This window comes from Canis lupus, chromosome 2 (assembly GCF_003254725.2).
Source record: "Canis lupus dingo isolate Sandy chromosome 2, ASM325472v2, whole genome shotgun sequence".
Lineage (NCBI taxonomy): Eukaryota > Metazoa > Chordata > Mammalia > Carnivora > Canidae > Canis > Canis lupus.
In genome coordinates this window covers 75,994,394-76,017,274 of record NC_064244.1, presented here as the reverse complement: position 1 = coordinate 76,017,274, position 22,881 = coordinate 75,994,394, and the positions used below count along the sequence as shown (strand labels likewise).

At 40.5% G+C, this 22,881-nt stretch overlaps 1 protein-coding gene across 5 annotated transcripts in view; it reads right to left on the bottom strand.

Moving 5' to 3' along the window:
- Window positions 1-535: 535 nt before the first annotated feature.
- USP48 (ubiquitin specific peptidase 48) overlaps window positions 536-22,881 on the bottom strand; it is an 84,241-nt gene continuing 61,895 nt past the window's right edge. For 3 of the 5 annotated variants that reach the window (XM_035713130.2, XM_035713131.2, XM_035713136.2), the window contains 10 exons: window positions 22,662-22,723; window positions 22,289-22,399; window positions 20,963-21,093; window positions 20,553-20,659; window positions 15,655-15,759; window positions 10,523-10,678; window positions 6,433-6,558; window positions 4,724-4,772; window positions 2,159-2,185; window positions 1,207-1,427 (listed from right to left, as the gene is read on the bottom strand). In XM_035713130.2, the coding sequence (XP_035569023.1) occupies window positions 1,348-1,427; window positions 2,159-2,185; window positions 4,724-4,772; window positions 6,433-6,558; window positions 10,523-10,678; window positions 15,655-15,759; window positions 20,553-20,659; window positions 20,963-21,093; window positions 22,289-22,399; window positions 22,662-22,723 (954 nt within the window). In that variant the 3' untranslated portion in view covers window positions 1,207-1,347. Of the gene's footprint in view, window positions 1,091-1,206; window positions 1,428-2,158; window positions 2,186-4,723; window positions 4,773-6,432; window positions 6,559-10,522; window positions 10,679-15,654; window positions 15,760-20,552; window positions 20,660-20,962; window positions 21,094-22,288; window positions 22,400-22,661; window positions 22,724-22,881 lie in introns of those variants that run through there. The other 2 variants (XM_035713133.2, XM_035713135.2) reach the window with 1 other exon arrangement.

The following is a 22,881-nucleotide window of genomic DNA, read 5'->3' as shown; positions in this document are numbered from 1 at the left end:
TAGGTTCCATTTAAAAGCACCCCAATATTCTTAAGAATGTTGGATAAAATACACCTCCTCCACACACTTTTCCTTCTTGTTGAAACAAAGTGATCTGAAAGCTCCTTTCTGGGCATTTCAGAAGAATGCTTTCAAAAAGGGAAGCGAGATCCAAGAAATGGTAGACTCAGAGGATGGGAAGAAATAACTTTTATAAAAACCTCATGTTATCCAAATGTACTTCAGTCCACTTTCCTCTTCTGATAAGGTGGTCAGATTTTTCGCAAGTGCAAGGAGTACTTGATTTCCTGATTCTGAATTAATAGCAAAACTGCATGAGAGGAATGTCACATGCAATACATGTTTGCCATCATTTTGGAATGCATGAAAGCCAAGGCACTGAACCCCAAACTGAGACACAATCCCTCGCTCCCTGGAGGAGACATGCAGGTGCCTCCTCTTGGACCCAACACTAAGACCATGGGACGGTGTGTAAGGAGGGTACGCTGGAGCCAACACGGAGCATCTAATCTGAAGACACTTTTCCACAATTACGGCAAGTTCTTCACTTTCATGCTTTATTGAAAGTAAAATATGAATCAAAGACAGGTATTGGTAAGCAGGTTATGTCTCTAAGAATTACTTTTTAGTTCAGAGCAGAATGTTGTCCCATCTACTGTGATACAAATCCTTTATGGACCAATGCATCTGGTATGAAACTCGAGCAAGGAAATATAACAGAACTTTATTCCCTCCCGTGACTATAAATCTCGTATGTAAACATGATTTACGGTTACTGCTACTAAACTGGTTCCATCTTCACTTGCCCCCCTCCCGCCCACCACCCTCCCTTAAATATAAAATTTGAAACATTTCCTTCAAGTCTGGTGTCCTTCAGTGCAATCTGCTTTATTTGACATAAGGCATTTGGGACAGTCACTTCGGAAATAGTTCTCCGCCTTTTTGGAAGAGTCATAGAATGGTTTGATTCTTAAATCCACCTTTTCGTTATTGTTAATGCCCTAACATGCCAAACTCCTCTCTTCCCTTCTGGTCATTTCTTTAGCAGTCAGCAATTGTTCAAGAGATTAATGTCCAAGTAGACCAGTACCTGGGAAAAGAAACACACGTGGAGGTACAGTTGGGAACCGAAAATTCCATTTGCCAAGAATGCATCATCAACAGGGAACATCCAACTTAATAAATGATCACAGCAGCCCCTTGACGTTGAAGGATAAAAAAAAAAATATCAGCAGACTCCAGGCTTTCAGCTAAATCACATTTCTGTTGAAAGCCATGTGTTTCCTACGTGGTATCTTCACACATGTTAATCAGATTCTATTGATGCTTTCATTTGATGGCCATTTTTCATAAAGAAATTTTTTGCTTTGTTTTTGTTTTAACCACATCAGGAGTTTCTTTGTAGTAGTAACGTGTAGACAACAAAGCTGCATTGAGAGGAGGGTTTTATTTAGGCCAGTATCTTTGCTCACTCATTTGCTTTAGCAAATAACCCCTGGTATCTGATTCAAGCTCATTTCTTGGCAGAATCACCAGCTGCCTCGGACCTCTGGAGTAGGCCAAAAAGAATCATGATGGCAACAGTTATATCTGTAGATGTCAAAGGTCTGTATCTGATGAGTTAATAAGTATTGCTGCACCGAACTATAGTGGCCATGATGTGACAACACACCACTGTGTCTCCATCCAAAGTAATAATCCAAGAAATGCCTGCATTCTTAATAGATTAACGAAACCTTTTCACTGTACCAGATATAATTCAGCAAATTCCTTTCCTCTAATTCTTAACAGTGATACACAATCTGTTTTCCGCTAAGATGGGACTGATTGAAGGAACTGGGAAAAGGTAAATGTAAATGTCAAAACACCACTAGCTAATCCCTTAAACTCCCACCCCGCCCCCCTCCACCAAATGAGAAAGGGAAAGTAAGACGGACATCTGGCAGTAGATACTTTGAACACACGGCCCTATCTGAGGCCTGAGTGCTGAAAAAGATAATGAAGAAGCTTGAATAAAAAATGCATTTAACTAAAATTAATTTCAGTCATGAGACTCAGATTGAATTAAATTTTAAAATCAAATTACAGCCTTCGCTTTAAGAGAAAATTACAGTAGGACTCTGACATTCATGAGCAAAACATGACAAATGTAACTTACCTTTAAACCCTTCTTCCGGCATACATACTAGAAAAAAAAGAAGAAGAAAAAGAGAAAAAAATTCCAAAATGAAAAGACTGTTGGGATACACAAGAGTAAGATCACTTCGATGTCTAAAGACAAATATTCACCCATAATGATTACCTCTGAAGTTTTGGGTGAGAATAAACAGATGATGATTTTTATTTTTATCAAAGCAGCACACGTACCATCATTAAAAAAGTCCAAACACAGTAACTGGAGCCAGTTTTTGCAGGACACTGGGGGAGGCCTGGAGAAAACCAGGCGACCCGTGTCCTTGAGAGCCGAGTCTCCCGTTTCCTGCCATTTCCACATTCTAGAAGGAACCACTTGTGATTTGGATAGTGCTTTCTTCTGGTTTTTATTTCCAGATAATGTGTTGAGATGACCCTTGAACAACGTGGGGATGGAGGCACTGACCCAGAGCATGGTTGGAAATCTACAGAGCTTTGGACTCCCCTAAATTAACCACTAATACCCTACTGTTGACTGGAAGCTTTCCCAAAGATAGTCATTCATCACATATTTTCTATGTTGCACGTATTACAGACAGTATTATAACAATCCAGTAAACTAGAGGAAAAAAGTGTTATTTCTTTCATTTTAAAGATTTGAGAGAGTGCAGACAAGGAGGGCGGGGGATAGAATCCTGAGCAGACAACCCATTGAGTACAGCTTCATCCCAGGACCCTGAGATGAAGTTAAGAGACCCTTAACCAACTAAATCACCGAGGCACCCCAAGAAAAATATTATGAAGAAAATCATAAGAGAAAATACATTTACAATGCTGTACGTGCACTTAAAGAAAAAAAATCCATGTATGAGTGGACCTGCACAATTCAAAGCCATGTTGTTCAAGGGTCAACTGTATTGTTATCTCCTTACTTAGATGCTATCTAATACCTTCCTCAAAGAAAAGTAAAAATCCAGTTCTTCTACCACGGCTTATATAGGACCTGCCCCCCAGACCATCTATCCTCCTGACAATTATATTCTCTGTTAAGCCAGTCAGGCTCCGATATTCACGTTGTTTTTATTCCATGAACAGTGCTGACAGTCGGGACTCTTTCGTGTGTCTTGGTTATATTTCCTGTCTGGTGGGGCTTGTCTCATCTTTCTGGAGTTGTTAACTGCTGCATTATTTATGTCTTCCATTTTCTCTGTACCATCTCCAAATCAATCATAAGCTCTTTTAAAGATGGGTAAACCTGCAGACAGCCATCCATCACTTCCACTTTGCCCCCATGGACATCCTTTGCCAAAGCCTGTGCCCCTGGCTTCGATCTGGACATGGGGTGCTCACCTTGCCTACACAGAACTTCTCTTCTGGGATATCCCTTCACCGTCTCCTAGGGCATTTCCCCATGTTGGATCTCTATTAATTGGTTGAACCATTATAATTCATCTTGACTTACACTGTTGTTTAAGAGGAGCACACCCTTCCATAGTATCTTGGCAAATGGTGCATGGGAGAGAAAGGTTTTGAGGCCTCACATGTGTTCTCGAAAAACCATTAAGTGTGAGGGTAAAACAAAGTCTGTCTAGTTGTAGGATTCTAGACCGGAATTCAATGTTCCTAGAATTCTGTGGATAACAGCTTGAATCCACCAGTCTACCTTTTTATTCATCCTGTGAATGGGACTCTTTTCCTTCACCTCTAAGGATGCTTTTAGGATCCTTGAATCCCTAGGTTTTCACTGACTACATTAGTCCATGTAATCGTTTTAATTTTGTGAATCCCTTTCGGTTCCCTGAATGTTCCTTCTATCTAGTTCCCTACCTAGGTGGTATCTCCGTATTATTTATAGTAATACTTAAACTTTCTTATGATTCCTGAATCAACTGCTTTCTCTGGGTTGCTTATTTTAATCTGCTGACAGACACCTTTCAGTTCTGTGCTCTCATTCCATGTCTGGTGGTCTGGAGCTGCCTGTTTCTAACGACTAACGTGTGAGGACTATTCAGGGGGCACCAGAAGGCTTTCCTGAAGGGTACCTGCAGGATGAAGCACTTAGAAATTTACCCGTCTGTAGGTGACTTTCTTCAATTGGCCAATATTCCCAAGTGGTATTTTCCGCCCTCCTGTGTGAGGCAGAAGCGGCTGCCAGCATCTGAACAAAAAGCTAAGGGAGCTCTATCTGCTATAAACAGCCTCAATCTCACCTTTGTGGTTTAATTTGTTCAAAGAGCCGGGACACAGGTGTGACAGGAGCAGTGATTGTTGTTGTGGGAGGGGCGGTCTCACTACTTCTGGTCTCAGGCTCTGGAGTCTGAATTAACTTGGGTCCTTGCAGACCTTTTCCATCAGCAGACTTACCTGTACTTCAATTTCCTCAGGGCAGTTAATTACTACTCTTTTCTCCGCTTTCCATTTCCCCAATTGTTACAGGCCTATTTCTCTTTTTCTGAGCTTCTCTGATAAATGATGTAACATATCAGGCTATCTATCAATATGTAGAACCTTTTTCAAAGTTAAAAGCTTAGTTAGATGTTAGCTAGTTCTAACACGTTAAGCAACACATTCCTCAAACAAGTTTCTTTACCTTGCATGACGTCATCCATTGCGGCATAATCCGCAATTGGCTCATCAGCCTAGAAAGACAAAGGAAGACAATTCAAAACCTTAAGAAGCGGGAGCCTGGAGCAGGAGCATGCCAGACCCTCACACGGGTCGGACCTGAGTCAATGAGTATTTTACAATCAGACACAGATGTAAGCACTGTCTAGTAGAGAATGGGCTTCAAGCCACAGCCAGTGACGTCCAGGAATAACAGAGGATGCCCATCCCAACAATGACGCACTTGTAGACTCATCACTGCCCAAACTACACATTATCTGTGGCGTTGTTTTCCCACTCCTAAAAACACTTTTCGATGTGGATATGTTTAGATCAACAGAGATTATTAAACTCAGATTGAATTATAGGAGCTAGGAAGCCAGTGGTGACAGTGAGTGTGAATTAGGTGGAAACCAAGTCAGGCCGGTCCCCTAGAAACAGGTTAGCTGAAAAAGACATTTTGTTCCCCCTTGCCACAAGGAACAAAACACCCATTCCCCTTTCAGGACAGAAGTCAGCAGCTGTCCAAGCTTATGGCAGGAGGAGCTGCATGGGCAAAGAGGCCAACAACCAGTGTTGGACTCTACCTGCCTGGCGGCACTGCAAATGCTTACACTGATAAGAGCTGCTTGGAGAATTTTTGGACGTAGAGTCCTTAAGGACGGGGCAACTTTAGGCTTTAATTTATTCATGAGAGAGAGGCAGAGACAGAGGCAGAGGGAGAAGCAGGCTCCATGTGGGGAGCCCGATGTGGGACTTGATACCTGGTCCCCAGCATCATGCCCTGGGCTGAAGGATGCACTAAACCGCTGAGCCACAGGGGTGCCCCAACTTTGGGCTTTTAGAAGAATTCCACAGAACTTACGGTTGCCAAGAAAAGCAAAAAATGAACACGAGGAGAGGGCAGGTTAGGAGGAGGGTACATGGATGTGTGGAGGACTGGGCATGGATGTGCTTCACTGAGGGGCCTAACTGGATCTGCCACCAGAACTGAGGGTCCAGGGTAGGAAAAGTACATATTGCAGTTCAAATACCTGACAAATATTCTACTGCATGGATGACACTGGAAGCAGTGTGAATTTGATGCAGTAATGTTTGGTACTTCAAAGTAGGGATATTTCTAGCCACCGAGAAACCAATGAGGCAGAGGGAAGCGGCGAAACGCAGCCCCTAATGCAGCCTGCTCAGTGACTCTTCTTTGATGAACTCTCGAAGCCCCTGCTTTCTGAAACACTTCCCACTACTCCTAAATCTACTCTACCTAAAGCCTATTTCCATGCCTTGGACAAAAATCCTATTAAGACAACCAGAAGTATTTTGACTGCTGTAGCCAAACCTCGTGTCTAACATTTATTTCCTAGTTTGACTGGCCCGTACCACTGAGCCAAAGGAAGAAAGAGGATGCTTTAACAGAAGTATGGTTAAGTAATTCTGCTGATCCAGAAGTTTGGGTGGAGGCAACATCTATGATTTTTAACAAATATTATGAAAACCCCACAAGAACCAACGATATCTGGACCTCCTCTCAGTCTCTTGTGGCTCAGCCAGTGCTGGAATCCAGAGGCCAGCAGAAACTCCCAGCAGTCACTCATTACCACACCCTGCCGAGGACTAGATGCGATCTTAACCAGCGTCTACACATGCATGGTCTTCAAAACCTTGTAGAATTTCCTCATGTAAGGAGCCGTTACCTACCTTTAACAAAATGACAGATTCAGGAATGACACCAAGGGTTCCGAGAGTGGCACAGTCATCACTTAAAATCTTTCCATCAATTGACAGATTCTGGTCAAAAGGAGCAACTGAAAAGGCATGCATGATCTGTGCCAATACAAAAGAAAGTCTGTATAAGGCAAAACACTGATATTTATACCCTATTTGAATAAATGAACACATGGGTTCTTTAAACAAAAAACAAGTCTTCAGGGTACAAAAGACACTACTCTCAGCACACTGGCAACACTCCCATTGAGAGTTAATCCCCCCCGCCCAAAAAAAAGGGAGTTAATCCCAGCCCATGTGGGAACATCCTTAGGAGGTCTGGTAGAGAACAATTATACCCACAGAACCTTGGTTCAGCACCTTGCCACCTCCCCAAGAGTGGTGGTGTGGGCTGTCCAAGGAGCAGAAGGTGGACCAGGCTGATATCTCCTCTGGTTCTAAGATTTGGGCAAGGACATCACTATCATTCTCATCATGCCCAGATCCCACATTCTATTATCAAGTCGAGTCCAACTTCTTTTATAAAACCATCTTTAAATTAACCAGCAGGACATCTGTTTTCTTCTTTCAGTCTTAATTCCGTCATCAAGCCTGGACTATATAATTCAGACCTTGGGAACGCTGTAACTTCTCAGTCTTTTCTCCAGGAACCAAATAGGAATTAAGGGAAGGGACCATGTACCCTATTATAAAATGTCTTGCTTCATGTATTTTATTACATGTATGTTTTATTACCCCAATATCCATGATGTTGTAGGAAAACTATTCTAACTTTATACACGCCCTATTCCTCTACTCTTCAGAATGTCAAAGGATTAAGCAGCCCTGAGCCAACTGTGTGAATAATAGGGCTCAAGAGCTTTCCATGCTGAGAAGACTATGACCAAAAAAGCGACTTTAATGATGGCATACAGAAAAATAAGAACCAGGACAACAAACACTGGCCTCTCCTCCCTGTTAGGCGAAAATCTTAACCGGACTTCACAAAATGACATCAGCTCCCATGAAACAAACAGATGGATCTATGGCTAATGTGCATTGATATCAATGATCTGCCTGTGAATCCCTAAAGTATTTCAGCTGAGCAATTAGTACTAACAGGACACTTCTACCTAAGCCAGGCCATTGCAAAGGCATCAGGCAAAAGTAACCAGCCCCAGGTTATCAAATGGAACCTGGGAGGAAGAAAGAGTTTCAGTGGACGTGTCTAGTGCCAACTGAATGTGGGCAATGTCACAGCTACTGGACTGTGGGGACACTTTCCAAGTTTCTCCACATCACCTCTATGAGGCTGGATAAAGCAAATAATACCTCCAGACAGCACCCTCACTGTGGGGCTCATGCTCAGTACTTTATGTTTTGAGCATACACACAAGGGCATTTAATTTCTTTCAACAACTACTGAAGCTTTTATTAAAAGGCCACTGTGAGTTGGAATGCTTTCCTCAGGCTGGAAATAGGAAAGTCAGGGAGTAAACCCACCCTGGAGGGGGTATAGACGGCAAGGGCAAACCATGTCATGGAGATGGTGACAGAGGAAGGCACCTGTCAGATCTGAGGAGGAGAAGAGGAAAGCATCAGTTCTACAGCTGAAGGCTGAGACAGGTTTGTAGCAGAGGTGCTACGAAAGATACACAAGTCTTCACAAGCAAGGAGAAAACGCTCTTTCAGAATGAGGTACAGGACCATTAAAGGCCTGGAGGCTTTTGGTAATTCAAAAATCATAAAAATGCCCAAGTATAATCACTATTACGTATGTGTGTCTGTGAAGTAGGGGCAGCATCCATGATCTATGGAGCACACCAGGAACGAGACCCGGTTCCCTAAAGGAGAGCAGCTTTGGCCTGCTTGCTATAATGCTGGGGAGCAGGGTGAGGGAGGCGGTGGAGGCTAAAATAAGGAAACACAGAGGCAGCAGCTTCAGCTGGGAGCCGTTTAACCTCGGTGCTAACGTTTCCTCCTCCATAAGACGCGCATCAACACCCGCTCAAAACCTATCTTTGGGAAAATGAAATAATACAATTAAACACTGAACATCTGTGAAAGGAGATGAATCAATTGTACTTCCATTAACTTTACGGTAGAAGAGGTGGATGAATTAATAATCAGGCAAAGCAAGCGTCTTAAGGTTTTAAGCAACTGTAAATGGGCTTGTCTAGAATAAAACATTTACAATTTTATAAAGGTTGTCCTCTTATTAATTTGGAAATGCAATATCCCTGAGAGGAAAGGCTCCATCAAATATAAAAAGGGCATTACATACTTAAAAAAAAAAAAATCACCCACCACTGCTAACTGAGGGTCACAGGCATACCCATTACATACCCCAATGCTGGCTAGGCTGCCAGGTAAAAGGCCACATCTAGTGCAAGCATTCAAAGCTACCACTACTAAGAGGCGACAGAAAATTGTATTGCATGGTCCTTTGTATTGAGTCTGGATCACAGTGACCTCAAAGCCCGGGCGAGGGGCGAGAGGAAGGACACTGAAAGGACCCATCTGAGAAGAGCACATCGGGGGTTTCCTTTGAGCTATTGCTTGCTTCTCATAGCAACTCGGTGCAAGTAACATGCTCCTACACAGAGATTTCTGCTGACTTTTGATTTGTTCTTTAAAAATGGCAGCCCATAATAAAAGCAGAAAGCAGCACAGGCTTTTTGAATGTCTTTATCCACAGGGGCTCTTTTTGTAATTTAAAGGTTTTGAATGTTCGAGGTTTACCACTGACAGGCAAAAGGCCGGTGACAGAAACAAGCTTTCTCAGATGTAAAAGGTACAATAACAGAGTAAAGATATTATGCCAACACGTTTATTTTCAGAGCTACGGGTTCAACCAAGGGAAATACTGTTCCCAGGACAATCTGGAACATATAACACCCTCAAAGGAAGCCTGTACTTTTGCCTCAATTACAATGATAAATATCAGCAAGAAAAAAATGCAGAAACAGTAAACTATGCCACATGAAAGTAGCAAAGAGGGAAATTTGGTCAACTTTTTGGATATATATCAGTGCCTGAAACAGATTAGGAGCCAAATTTTCTTCATGGACATCTTGAACTTATCAGCCCCTCTTGCCTAGGTCTTGAGACATATCGTTGCCATGTTCGTTTATTCTACTTCAGTATTGATACCAAGGAATTAGTGCATCATGAAGCATTTTCATGATGCCTACACTGCATTCAGTGAACTGATGTGGAAACCAACGCTTGCTTTTTGTGGGGTGGGGGGTGGAGTAAGGAGGTAAATAATCAAAAATGAGTATTTAAAAACACTATTTGGAGAACACCACTGCAAAGAAAGGTAAAGGTAACTTTAAAGTTCTATCAATCTTACCCCACTCCCGGTATAATCAATCAATCAAATAAAAATAAAATTCTATCAAGTAGATTTATCTGATACCAAAAATATTGTGACAATTCCAGACTCGTTGGAGTGTATAAACAATGAAGTCGCTGCCTTTTAATTCCCCTTACGTTTCACAGCACATCATGGTAATCAGCTTGATACCTATCAATTGGTCAAAGGAAAACACACAGCATGAGGACTGAGGGACCGACTATCCTGGAAACACACTCTGGGCAGCAAGTGCAATGAATCTCAATGTTTCTCATGATTTGAAAGCTACTCAGAACTTGTGCAAGTTTTCAGAACTCAAATCACTTTCACCTTCACAGAAAGATTCTTGGCGATTTTGTGTGGTTTAAACAATTTTTAAATTTTTTCAAGTAATCTCTACACTCAAAGGGCTTGAACTCATGCCTTGAGACCCGGAGTCGCATGCCCTACAGACTGAGCCAGCCAGGCACCCTTGATTCTTGGATATTTTTAAAACTTTGAGTCTTTCTAAAAGAAAGGGTTATTCCAATTTAGGGGCCCTGTAGGCATGATTGTGAAATCAAAAGAACCCCCTTTGAGTGGACTAATACCATGAGCAGACAGAGGTTAACACGGCCGACTGTGAAAGAAAACAGAGAGAAATACGTAAACATAGGGGAAAGCAGGAACTCATGAAGGTCCTCAGGGTCCAGAGCATATTTAAAACAAAAGTTGTATTTTCCTCACCTGAATTTTCAATTCTTTTAACGTTTGATTAGCAGAAACAAGAAGTGCTTTCTCACCACGAACTTTTCTATGTCGCATACTGCGCCGAATAACTTGCTTTTGATAGGCTATATAATTTTGATGGGTGATCTTTTGTCGCTTTGTTCCTCCATTGCTCTGTAATAAAAGATCCAAAACAAACAAAGCACTGAAATTACCCACTCTGTGACCCACGCAGCTAAGTTCATTACGTAGGCAATAGCAGTTTACTTACTGGTCTCGACCATTTGAAATCAGTGTCAACAAGGAGTAGAAACTTACTGGTGGTTTCATACTTAGCCAGCTCACACAAAATTGGAGGGGGAAAAAGTTGAGGGAGATATACCTCACTACATGTATGCTCCAGGCTATCATTACAAGAAGACATTTAAAAGCAAAATGCTAAGCCTGACCTTAAATCAGAAAAACATACATCTGATAAACTAAAGAACCTTTAAGATTATTAAATTTGATTTGTGAATCCTAACATTGTATCAAAATCTCCTTCCCTTTTGAGAGTGGCATGGAAACTAAGTGTAAACAGCTGAGGACTTGAAAACAAAAGACAGTATTAATAAAGAATCAAACTTGGTTAACTAAAAACAGGATGGCATGTTGTTCCCTGACAGGATCACCAAGTAGCTTTGTCTGTGAAATCTTGGAAAATACGAAACCTGAGACTAATCAAACATTTATATTCTATTGCCAATGGACAGGAAATATAAAGAACAGAGAAATTAACATCAGTGATATAAGGAGGCAATCAGCTGAATCCAGGAAGTGGGACAATCTACAAAAAATGAAACTGAGATCTACTTAAATAACAAAGAGGAAAACAAAGGAGTTGAGGAGGTAGGACCAATATTCTAGATATAACGAACATATACTTGATGGATGCTGGTTTGAAAGGAAAATATTTGTGATAGTTGCAAATATCTGAATATGGGTAATATAGAACACTGGGTTAGTTACAGGTTGATATAAGTATTTAAAAGTGAAAAGTCATGATGAATACCATTTACCCAAAGATATACAAAATGTACAGGTATACATGAGTACAGAATTCAAAATGTAGCAGGCCAAAAAAAAAATTATAGGTAAAGACTCAACTGTCTTCCTAAAATACTCCCATAAAGAGGTTCATTGTCAAGAGTCTTCTTTTAACCAGGCCAAGGAATGAGAGAAACAAGATTCTTTAAACAAATTTTTTCCCCTGCTTTAATTAAATCTGGATGAGGTAACCCCCAGGCCATGGCTCTGTTCTTTGCAGTTGTCATTGAGTGTTAGCTGTGCATAAGGAGAGCGGTTTAGGGGTCATTATGGACACACATGCCACATCCTCATTACTAACAGAGCTCCAGAGATTTACACAGCAGAGGAGGATCAGGAAGCAAGCACAGAAGAGCACTGGCTCAGGGTGACACCCGCTGGCTATTCACTGCACAAAGATAGGTTTGGCTTTGGCCCTGGCTATATAGAGGGTCGCAAATGGTTCTAATATTTGTTAAGAAAAAGTTGTGCAGAAGGGGGAATTAAAAATAAACAAAAAGGTATTATCATTTTCCTCAATCTCAATGGTTGAAAGGAAGCTGCAACTAATCCCACAATTAGGAAGGATAAAAATAGCTGCAACAAAACAAAATTGTACTGTAGACATACAAAACACAACCAAATGACAAATCCCTGGACATTAAGCAAGATATATACTTTTTAAATGGCTCTTTAAACAGGTCTAAAAGCTTTTCCCAGAATTATTTTTTTCCAAAAAAGAAAAACAAAAAATACCACATAGAATTTAAATCCAACTTATCTGACAAAAAACAGCTGACTGCTTTTAGATGGCTTTCAATTACCTAAGTGATATCCAACCCCGGATGCATCATTAACCTGTATTGTAGAAAATGTCCAAGTCAAAGGGACTGGGTTGATCTAGCTTAGAAAAAAGGGGAGGGGGATTTGTTTCTCCCCATTAAGGATACACAGAGATGCACCATGTCCTATCATGGGGATTTAAAACAGCAGTTGCAGTCACCACGCACTAAGATACTGTAACACGTTACAAAGATAATGTCAGGATGCTGAAGTTCTGAAAGGCATGACATTCTTCTGGGACCATCTCCTCTTCTAAAGGAAGGACACACTTCAGTTTTTTTTTTTTTGAGGACTAAAATATTTAAAACATTCCAGAGTATTTTACAATATCCAAACAAGGAGAGAGAAGACAGGAGAAAATTATAATGTATATTTAAAAGAAATGCCAGCATAAAAAGCAATGTTTCCCAACATTCTCTGTCTTATTTGTAAATATGAAATCTGTTGTCATCCACAACTGAGAAAAGTAATTCCACATCCACTCTGTAAAAATTGCTGTGGTTATAACCACAATGAACAAAACTAGACATTCAAAAAAACTGGCTTCCCAAAAATCTAAATCACTTGAAAATATAAAGAGTGTTTTAAACAACTCAGGGTGAAAAGCAAAGCTTGAAATAACAGAAGCTAAGGACAATGTGAACATTTACCAAGTTTACCAGAAGAACAGAAAATGAGTCACTGACAACGGACTTGGAAAAAAGATGAGATTTCCAAATTATTAAACCATACTTCCAAGAGATAATCATTGAAACAGTATCATACTGCCAGCCAAGCAATGAAAGAGAAGATGGATATGTTCATGAACCAACATGCCTATGATTTTTTTTAAAGATTTTATTTATTTATTCATGAGAGAGAGACAGAGACAGACAGAGAGGCAGAGACACAGGCAGAGGGAGAAGGAGGCTACATGCTGGGAGCCTGACGTGGGACCCAATCCCGGGTCTCCAGGATCACACCCCGGGCTGAAGGGAGCACCAAACCGCTGAGTCACTGGGGCTGCCCATGCCTATGATTTTAATGCAGCAACTAAAATGAGCAAAATGAGTCTGCGGATCTGTGAATTGCAAGATGGATGGGCTGGGACAATGGGGACATGAGAAGAGTTGATGACAAACACGGTTAGAAGCTGACCACAAAAGATATGTTTCCAAACTCCAATCAAGAAATCAACTCAGGGGGATGCCTGGGTGGCTCAGCGGTTAAGCCTCTGCCTTCAACTCAAGCGTGATTGCAGAGCCCCAGGATCGAGTCCCACATTGGGACTCCTGCCTGGAGCCTGCTTCTCCCTCTGTCTATGTCTCTCTCTCTCTGTGTCTCTCATGAATAAATAATAATATCTTTAAAAAAAGAAATCTGAAAAACCATCCCCAAAAAACTGAAGACCTACATCTTCAGTGGTCTGATTAAGCACAGTATTTATAACATGTCGTCAAAATTTGGTCTGCGTTACCGTAAAACGTATGGTTCTGCCTTATTGCTAAAGCAAAGGGGGAGTCCAGTGCTACCCGCAGCACAAAGGAGACTGGAGTGGCTGGTCCTGGTCAGCAGGGTGATGCACAAAGTGCTTGTTACTCTCCTTCCAGAGGTATTCACAGGGAGCATTTTAGGAGCTCCAAAAAGCCAGGAAATAAAAATATGGATACCTCTGTACCAGCTGGAAAACTACTAGTAACAAGTACATCACAGAGACCAAGGTTCAAGATAAGAGGGCTTTTCAGGCTTTCTTAAATGTTGAAAATTAAGTAACACGATCAGTGTATACAGACAGCACAACAAATCCAGATAGTTCTGCCTCGGGCACAGAGACGGAGATAGCAGATGGCCCGTATAACACTTTTATTCCTTTAGGAAGAAAGTTAATCATAACGTGACTACTGCATTTTAGCAGTAAATAAAGAAAATTGTCTCATCAGTTAAAACTACACTCTTTTTAGGACAGAAATTTGATGAAATTTAAAGTATTTATAGACACCCTGGAGGGACACCTGAGTATCTCAGTGGTTGAGCAGCTGCCTTTGGCTCAAGGCACGATCCCAGGATCTGGGATTGAGTCCCACATTGGGCTCCCTATATGGAGCCTGCTTCTCCCTCTGCCTATGTCTCTGCCTCTGTATCTCCCATGAATAAGTAAATCTTTAAAAAAAAAAAAAAAAAAAGAACACCCCGGGCAGCCCAGTGGCTCATTGGTTTAGTGTCACCTTCAGCCCAGGGCCTGATCCTGGGGTCCCAGGATCGAGTCCCACGACAGACTCCCTGCATGGAGCCTGTTTCTCCCTCTGCCTGTGTCTCTGCCTCTATGTGTGTGTGTGTGTCATGAATAAATAAATAAAATATTTAAAAAAAAAAAGGCCACCATCATCTGACTTTGAGATGCTGAAACATATCTACACCATATATTAACCATATTCCCATGTTATTTCATGTTTTTAAGATACTTTTCTCCAATATCACTATGAATACACAGAATATAATCAAGCAACCAAATAGGAAAATCATTACAAAAATATTAACAAAATACACAGAAAATAGGCAATTTTAACAGAAAAAAATTTATCATGATGAAATACAAAAATACTAATGCTAAGCTGGTCATTTAACTGACACTTCAGAGACCCAGAAATCCCTTCTATAAACTCCATTAGTAAGATAACAATATATTTTGCTTGTAATGAGAAAACTAAGATAATTTTTTCATACTTCTGGGATCCCTGGGTGGCGCAGCGGTTTGGCGCCTGCCTTTGGCCCAGGGCACGATCCTGGAGAGCCAGGATCGAATCCCACATCGGGCTCCGGGTGCATGGAGCCTGCTTCTCCCTCTGCCTATGTCTCTGCCCCTCTCTCTCTCTCTGTGACTATCATAAATAAAAATAAAAAATAAAAAATAAAAAAAAAATTTTTTTTCATACTTCTATAATCCATGGCTGAACAATAAACCGAGATATATAGGATTCTCATTTTAGTCTTCTTTCCCAGCTAAAGGACTAATCATTGTATTACATGTTAACCTAACTCAGTGGCAACAAATATATTAATTCTGGAATAATGCAGCTTATAGATGCTTGAGAGAAATCAAGGTTACAACTGTGTGCCATCAAAACGAAGGAAAGACTGGAAACAAAGAAAGGAGCAGAGAATCAAAAGTCCCACGGAAGGTACAGAGAGATGTCTAGGGACACAAAGTGGCTGATTTCAGAATGGCAGAAGGTAGGACAATGAAAAGCAGCTTTGACACATACTTGATTAAAATCTGGATCTTTTTCTCCATCTGGTTTAGCTTCTTCCTTATCCTCCTCTGTTTCGGAACTACTCACATTCAGCTCTGGAGCTGAATCCTTCATCACCTGAATGCAAACAAAGAGAAGATGGGTCAGACACTTGCAGGGTGTGGGAGCTTTATCAATGGTGGGATAATATATCGGGCAGAAGTTCAAGACCCAGTGGCTGGTTCTTGTCTTTTAACATGTTCGTATTTACTTTTTATCCTAGGAATTGCTCATGTGTAATGTGGTCGCCATAAACAAAAGCAGTATGTGCAGAAGTTATTATTATTATTATTATTATTATTATTATTATTATTATTATTATTATTAGGCCTTTACAATGTTATTTTGCAGAAGTTCAAAGAAGTCCCCAGCACAGGAACTATCAAACCATTTAGACATTGGGAACCACAATATTTCCTTAAGATCGAGAAAGGGAAGGATGGAGGAAAGACTCATTTATGTTATGAAATACATAACTCAAAATAGGGGTGCCTGGGTGGCTCAGTCACTTAAGCATCTGCCTTGAGCTCAGATCATGATTCAGGGTCCCGGGATCAAGCCCATGTTGGGCTCCCTGCCTAGTGGGCAGTCTGCTTCTCCTACTACCCACTCTCCCTCCTGCTCATGCTCTCTTGGTAGCTCTCTCAAATAAATGCAATCTTTCCCCAAAGAACTCAAAATAAATAATAAAACCTTTCATAAGTTGGAAATGATTTTAGATACCAATATATACAAGGACTAATAGGCACAAGACTAGTCATTGACACTAACTTCATTTTCTCAGCAAAGCAGGAAAGAAATAAAGTTCAATGTGTGAAGCAGAACCAAAGAGCTTCAAGAGCACACTTTATGAATTATCCCACTAAAACAATGTGTTTGGTTAACAGTCATCAAATACAATATAGTCTAGTCTTGAATTCCGTGAATCCTGGAATCAAATTAATGACATGCCCAGAGATCTGGGTCAGGATCTACCTAAGATCCATTCTTAATATATATAATAAAATGTTCCAAATTCAATCCACAGCAAGATTGATTGATTTTTTTTATTTATTCAGAGGCAGAGAGAGAGAGAGGCAGGCAGAGACACAGGCAGAGGGAGAAGCAGGCTCCATGCAGGGAGCCCGATGTGGGACTTGATCTCCAGGATCACACCCCAGGCTGCAGGCAGCGCTAAACCACCGCGCCACGGGGGCTGCCCCACAGCAAGTTTTAACACACTGGCTCCCAAAATACACCAAAATCTGTCTATTTCATCTACTCTGAGAGAAGAGTACAAGGGGCTCTAAACTGGCCTTTCTTATTCCTGTTCTGCTCTTGCCAATTACAAACACAGTGAGGGTGACATCTTTAGAGCACAAAACCATTCGCACCACGACGTTCCTTGCAACTTTCCAGTGACTTGAATCTATAACTCAGAATCCTAGAATCCTTGGTATGATGTACAAACTATGATAGCTTTTAGTCCTTGCCCTATTTTACTATCCTTCATTGGAAAAACACTCGTGAATACTAGTGTAATGTAGTGTTACTTGAGAGAGACAGAACACAGGAGTGGGGAACTGTGTGTGTGTGTGGGGGGGGGGCAGACAGTGAAGCAGACTCCCAGCTGAGCAAGAAGCCTGATGTTGGGCTCAATCCCAAGACCTGAAGATCATAAACCGGGGCAGGCACCTCTGGCTTTTTAAATTTAAATGAATTAAAAATTCAGTTCCTCAGTCACCATAGCCACATTTTCAGTGCTTCACATCATCTGTGGCTATTGCTACCACAGCATACAGCGAAGACAGAATACTATCACTGCAGAAAGCTGGATTGGACAGTGCTGCTCTACACATAACTCTATTGCTTCAGTACATTAGATTTACCACTCTACCAGAAGTACAGAGGTCCATTAAAGGTACAGAGGGGAAATTATGGAAATGAGTAAAATAACTCTCCCAAGATGCATTTCTTTTCCATTTCCCATCTAACACTTCCACCTTCACCTTGATTAGTCTCTCCCCACTTTACCCTGCTAGATTTCCTTCAAAAACATTCATTCCTGTTTAGTCATCTTAGGAGTTTATGAGCATATTCCTGTTTGTTTATTTTACGGGATGTTCTACATCTTTTTGAAATTGAAGTATAATTAATGTATCAGGCTATACCAGTTCCAGGTGTGACATTTGTGTACACTGTAAAATGATCACCAGAGTAATGGTTACCATTAAAAATTCTTTTATTGTGATAAAAATTTTCTTTCAAGGTTTTATTTATTCATGAGAGACGGGGGGGGGGGGGAGGGGAGGGAGAGGGAGAGAGAGAGAGAGAGAGAGAGAAGCAGGCTTCATGTAGGCAGCGTGATGAGAAACTCAATCCTGGGTCTCCAGGATCACCCCCTGCGCCAAAGGGATGCGCTAAAGATTTACTTTCTAAGCAACTTTCAATTATGCAATATTATTGACTATAGCTACCACTATATACATAGATTACATGCTCTATATACCCACGACTTACTTACTTACTTACTTACTTACTTACTTATTTATTTATTTATTTATTTATTTATTTATTTATTTATGAGAGAGAGAGAGAGAGAGAGAGAGAGAGAGAGAGGCAGAGACATAGGCAGAGGGAGAAGCAGGCTCCATGCACTGGGAGCCCGACGTGGGATTCGATCCTGGGTCTCCAGGATCGCGCCCTGGGCCAAAGGCAGGCGCTAAACCGCTGGCCACCCAAGGATCCCGCACGACTTATTTTAGAAGCAGCCATTCTTTTTTAAAGGAAGAGTAAGATTTTTTTTTTAAGATTTATTTGACAAAGTGAGAGAGAAAAAGCAGGGGGAGCACTAGGCAGGAGGCGGCGCCACGTGGAGTAGGGAGCTCAACATGGTATTCGATACCAAGACCCCAGGATCATTAAATGAGCCAAAGGCAGAAATTTAACAGATTAGGGCATCCAGGTTCCACTGATTTTTTTTTTCCCTATGCTCAAGGTAGGGCTTGAATCCACAACTCTGAGATCAAGAGTCACATGGTCTGGAAATGAACCAGGGTAGGTTCTTTGCAACTGATTTTTTTATGTATTAATTTTTGTTTCCTCTGACTTGTTTATAACTTCTAGTACTTATTGGTGAAGACTCTAGGGTTTTCCATATATAAAATCAAATCATGTACAAACAGTGAGTATAATTTTTTCCTTTCCAGTCTGGATGCTGGATGCTTAAATTTCTTTTGCCACCTCACTGCTCTTGCAAGGACCTCCCATTTTATGTTGAATACAAGCCGTGACAATGGACATCCTCGTTCTTAATCTTAAGGCTAATGTTTCCCTTCCACCACTGAGTATAATATTAGCTGTGGGCGGGTAATATGGGACCTGTATCATATAGGATTACGTTCCATCTCTAAGGAATTTGTTGAGAGCTTTTAATATAAAGCGAAATTGAATTTTGTCAACTCCTTTTCTGCATATATGGAGATGATCATGATTTTATCCATTTTATTTATTGGTGCTTCATGTTGAGAGATTTGCAGATGAATCATCCTTGGAATAATTCCCATCTAATCACAGTGGAAGTTCATTTTAATATACTGTTAAATTTGGTTTGCAGATCTTTTGTTGGTGATTTCTATATTGACGTCCACAAGGGATATTGGCCTGAAACTTTTTTAAGGAGGTACCCATGATGGCTGAAAAGTAAGTTTGGGAACACTCCCTCATCTTCAATTTTTTGGAAGAATGTGAGAAGGATTAGTATTAAATCTTCCTGAATGTCTGGTATAATTAAAAAAAAATTTTTTTGGGGGGGGGGGTGTGCCTGGGTGGCTCAGTCAGTTAAGCATTTGCCTCTAGCTCAAGCTATACTATCAGGGTCCTGGGACTAAGCCATGCATTGGGCTCCTTACTCAGGAAGGGTCTGCTTCTCCCTCTGCTCCCTGCTTCTGAACATGAATTGTGTCTCTCTCTGAAATTACTAAATAAATCTTAAAAAAAAAAAGAATTCTTGTGGGCAATAGCAAGGTGGAGAAAGTAAAAACTAGTCCTGACATGGGGCCCCAGTTCCTGAAGAGTCCCAATGAGCATTTGTGTTTGACAGATACTTTAAGATTAACAAATGAGGGGCACCTGGGTGGCTCAGTGATTGAACATCTATCTGCCTTTGGCTCAGTTGTGATCCTGGGCTTCCAGCATTGAGTCCTACACCAGGCTCCCTGCAGGGAGCCTGTTTGCCCCTCTGCCTGGGTCTTGGCCTCTCTCTGCGTCTCTCATGAATAAATAAAAACTTTTAAAAATAATAATCTTTAGAAAATGAATTCTCTCTGGTATAGTTCTCACAATGCCTTTTCTCCTCAAGAAGGAGTTCCATATTTCTGAGACCCCTACCCATGGCAGGTTGCTGTGCTAGTAATAGGGGGTGGTGTTTTTGTTGAGATCTCTGCTTCTCCTATCTATCTTGATGTGACTCCTTCATCCTTTGTGGAACAGCTGTATATTCAGTTCAAGTTCTTTTCAGAGATAATTATTCAGTAAACAGCTGTAGATTTGCTGTATCCTGGGAAAAGGTTCTGTTCAGAATCCTCCTATCCTGCCATATTGAACCACCACCCTTTTTTGGGTTTGTTCTTAATCTTACTCATTAGAAACATACATTCTTGAGGTCAGGTACCTGGTGTCTCTGCTTTACCACCATAGTCCCTCAATATCAAGACCGTTCGTGGCACACAGCTTACATTCTTTGTCATGTGTATCAAATTAACTGACCAAATCCACATAAAATCATATAACTTCAGTTTGAATTCTTAAGTCGAGTAGCTCAAAGGAAATAAAAATGTGAGCCCAGGTAGGCCTCAATTATTACTAGTCATGGCCATGAAAGGGACTGGTACCTTTTTGTTATCCACAACTTTATGGACATAGATGGTGGCTTGAGTATATTCACGTAGGTCCCTCTGCTGTTGACACAATAAGCCCTCTCTGCATTCTGGACAGAGTTCTAAAAAACAAAACAGAAGTGGCTGAGGAATTAATTTCACAAAACCAAAAGTCTATAAACACACAGCAAAGTTACCAGTGAGTATTCAATAATTATTACTCTTATTTTCTATTATTGTTTTATTCCTTTGTATATAAAGAATACCAGTAAAGAAATTCATTTATTATCAACTAATGAACATACAAATAATAGGATGTCTAATACGTAATTCCAACCAGGGTATATGAGTTTGGACTCACACATGATCTTTAATTTTAAGTAGGGAAGACAACAGTGACATACTCTCCTTATGAAAAAACTTACTTGGTTCAGAAATATACTGTGTTTCTGAAGGGTTTACATCTCCCACTTCAGTTCTTATGATTTTAATTACATGATCCACGACAAAGAGCTTTTGTATCATCTGCCACTCACTGGGCCATATGAGAGCTATACTGTGCAAAAAAACACAACATGCCTTAAGACACATGGAAACTAAGACAACTAACATAATCCATTAGTCTCTTGAGAGCAATCCCAAGTTCCCAAGACCAATATTTAATACAGAAAGTTAAAGATGCATCATCCTCAATAACGAACAGTTTTCTTCATATAAGAGGGTGTTATAGCAGTGAAATGCAAGACTCAAGTTATAGGAATCAACATGGCTAAATCCCAAATATGAAAGTAAACTAAGTTGCAGAATGACAAATACTGTACGATGTCCATTTATAGCAAACATTTTTAATATGCAAAATATTACTTTTTAAGTAGTACTTTCTGGGCAGGATAACCCTCAAATTCAGACTCAGTTATTGTGAGAACATAGAGAAGAGGAGGAAGAGAAGATATATTAAGACTGAGGGGCCTTCAGTTTTATCTGAATTGTTTAACTTTTTAAATTAGCTGGCACATACATTTTTCTGAGTATTATAGATATTTTCCTGGTGTCTACCATTTACAACACTCCTTGCAAAGAGGAAGGAAGGGATAAAAAAGAGCTAATGGAGAACTTACAAGGAAAAATTAATGGTAAGCTTCCCTAAATTATGAGACAGTTATCAACATAAATCGTAAACACCCTACCTCTGAGCTTAGTCCCAAAGGAACTGTTACTTGTGTTCTTAATATTCACTGTTTATAAGCAATGTCAGAGAGAGTTTATATATTCTCTTACATAGTTTTCAATTATTTGAAAAGGTAAAATGGGAACATCAGGTGACTTTCAGATGTCAGCCCTTTTGGAAGCACTTGAACAGTGGGTGGCACAAATATTTTAACTTTAAGACCCCAGAATTGCAGATGACCATCTCACTGGCTCTGCTCTGCCGGCTGCAGGAAAAGCAAGTACGACAGAGAGCATGGTGATTACAGGATGCTGCAAAAGGTCCACAACTTGGATGAAGAAAACCAGGGCTCTGGGAAGGTAGAGACCAAGAGCAAAGCTGCCTTGGGCAGCTTCTAGCATTCTGTAGGGAAGAGGAGTTGGTTTTTTTTGTTTTTGTTTTTTAGAGAAGTGCTCACTCTAGCAGAGCTTATCAAAGGACAAACCCCACAATTCAGCAAAGGCTTAGATCCCACACATACACTGTGTCAGATGCAAAATTACCATTCTAATTCACTAGATAAATCACAAGAGAAGAAACTCACAGTTTAGAATCTTCTTTGGTCATGGAAGCAAATGTAAACATGAGTCCCCCATGGGGGCACAGAAGAGCACTGTTTCCAACCGATGACACTGGACTACATCTTGTAGGTTTTCTACTCAAGTGAGACAAAGAGGAGCAATATTGCTTCACTACAGCAATCACTCAAGATGTTTAAGGTATTTTTAAATAATAGATATATTTAAAAGGATAGTCTAGTAGTTAAATGTGTTTTCTTAAGAACATTCATTTAATGTAAATAAAAGAAAGCTTTTAGTACATGCTTAAAAAGTAACCAAAGTTACTGTGATCAGAATCTGTAATTCTTAAAAATCCTAGTATAAACAACAATAAAAATGGAAAATTTGGAGCTCTACCTAACAAATTTACGCCATTCTTCTACGAAGAATTGTGACACAATGTAGAGGACATCCGTTTCCTGGAACAGAACCACACACAAATGCCCATTATCTCACTGTACCCTTAGCATAAATCTTTTAGGCAAAATGTTTTTTCATATACTATGATTCCCTTTATTCAAGTTTTATAAATTTAGCCCAAATATAGACCTCTGTCAAGAGGCCAAAGTCTAGAATA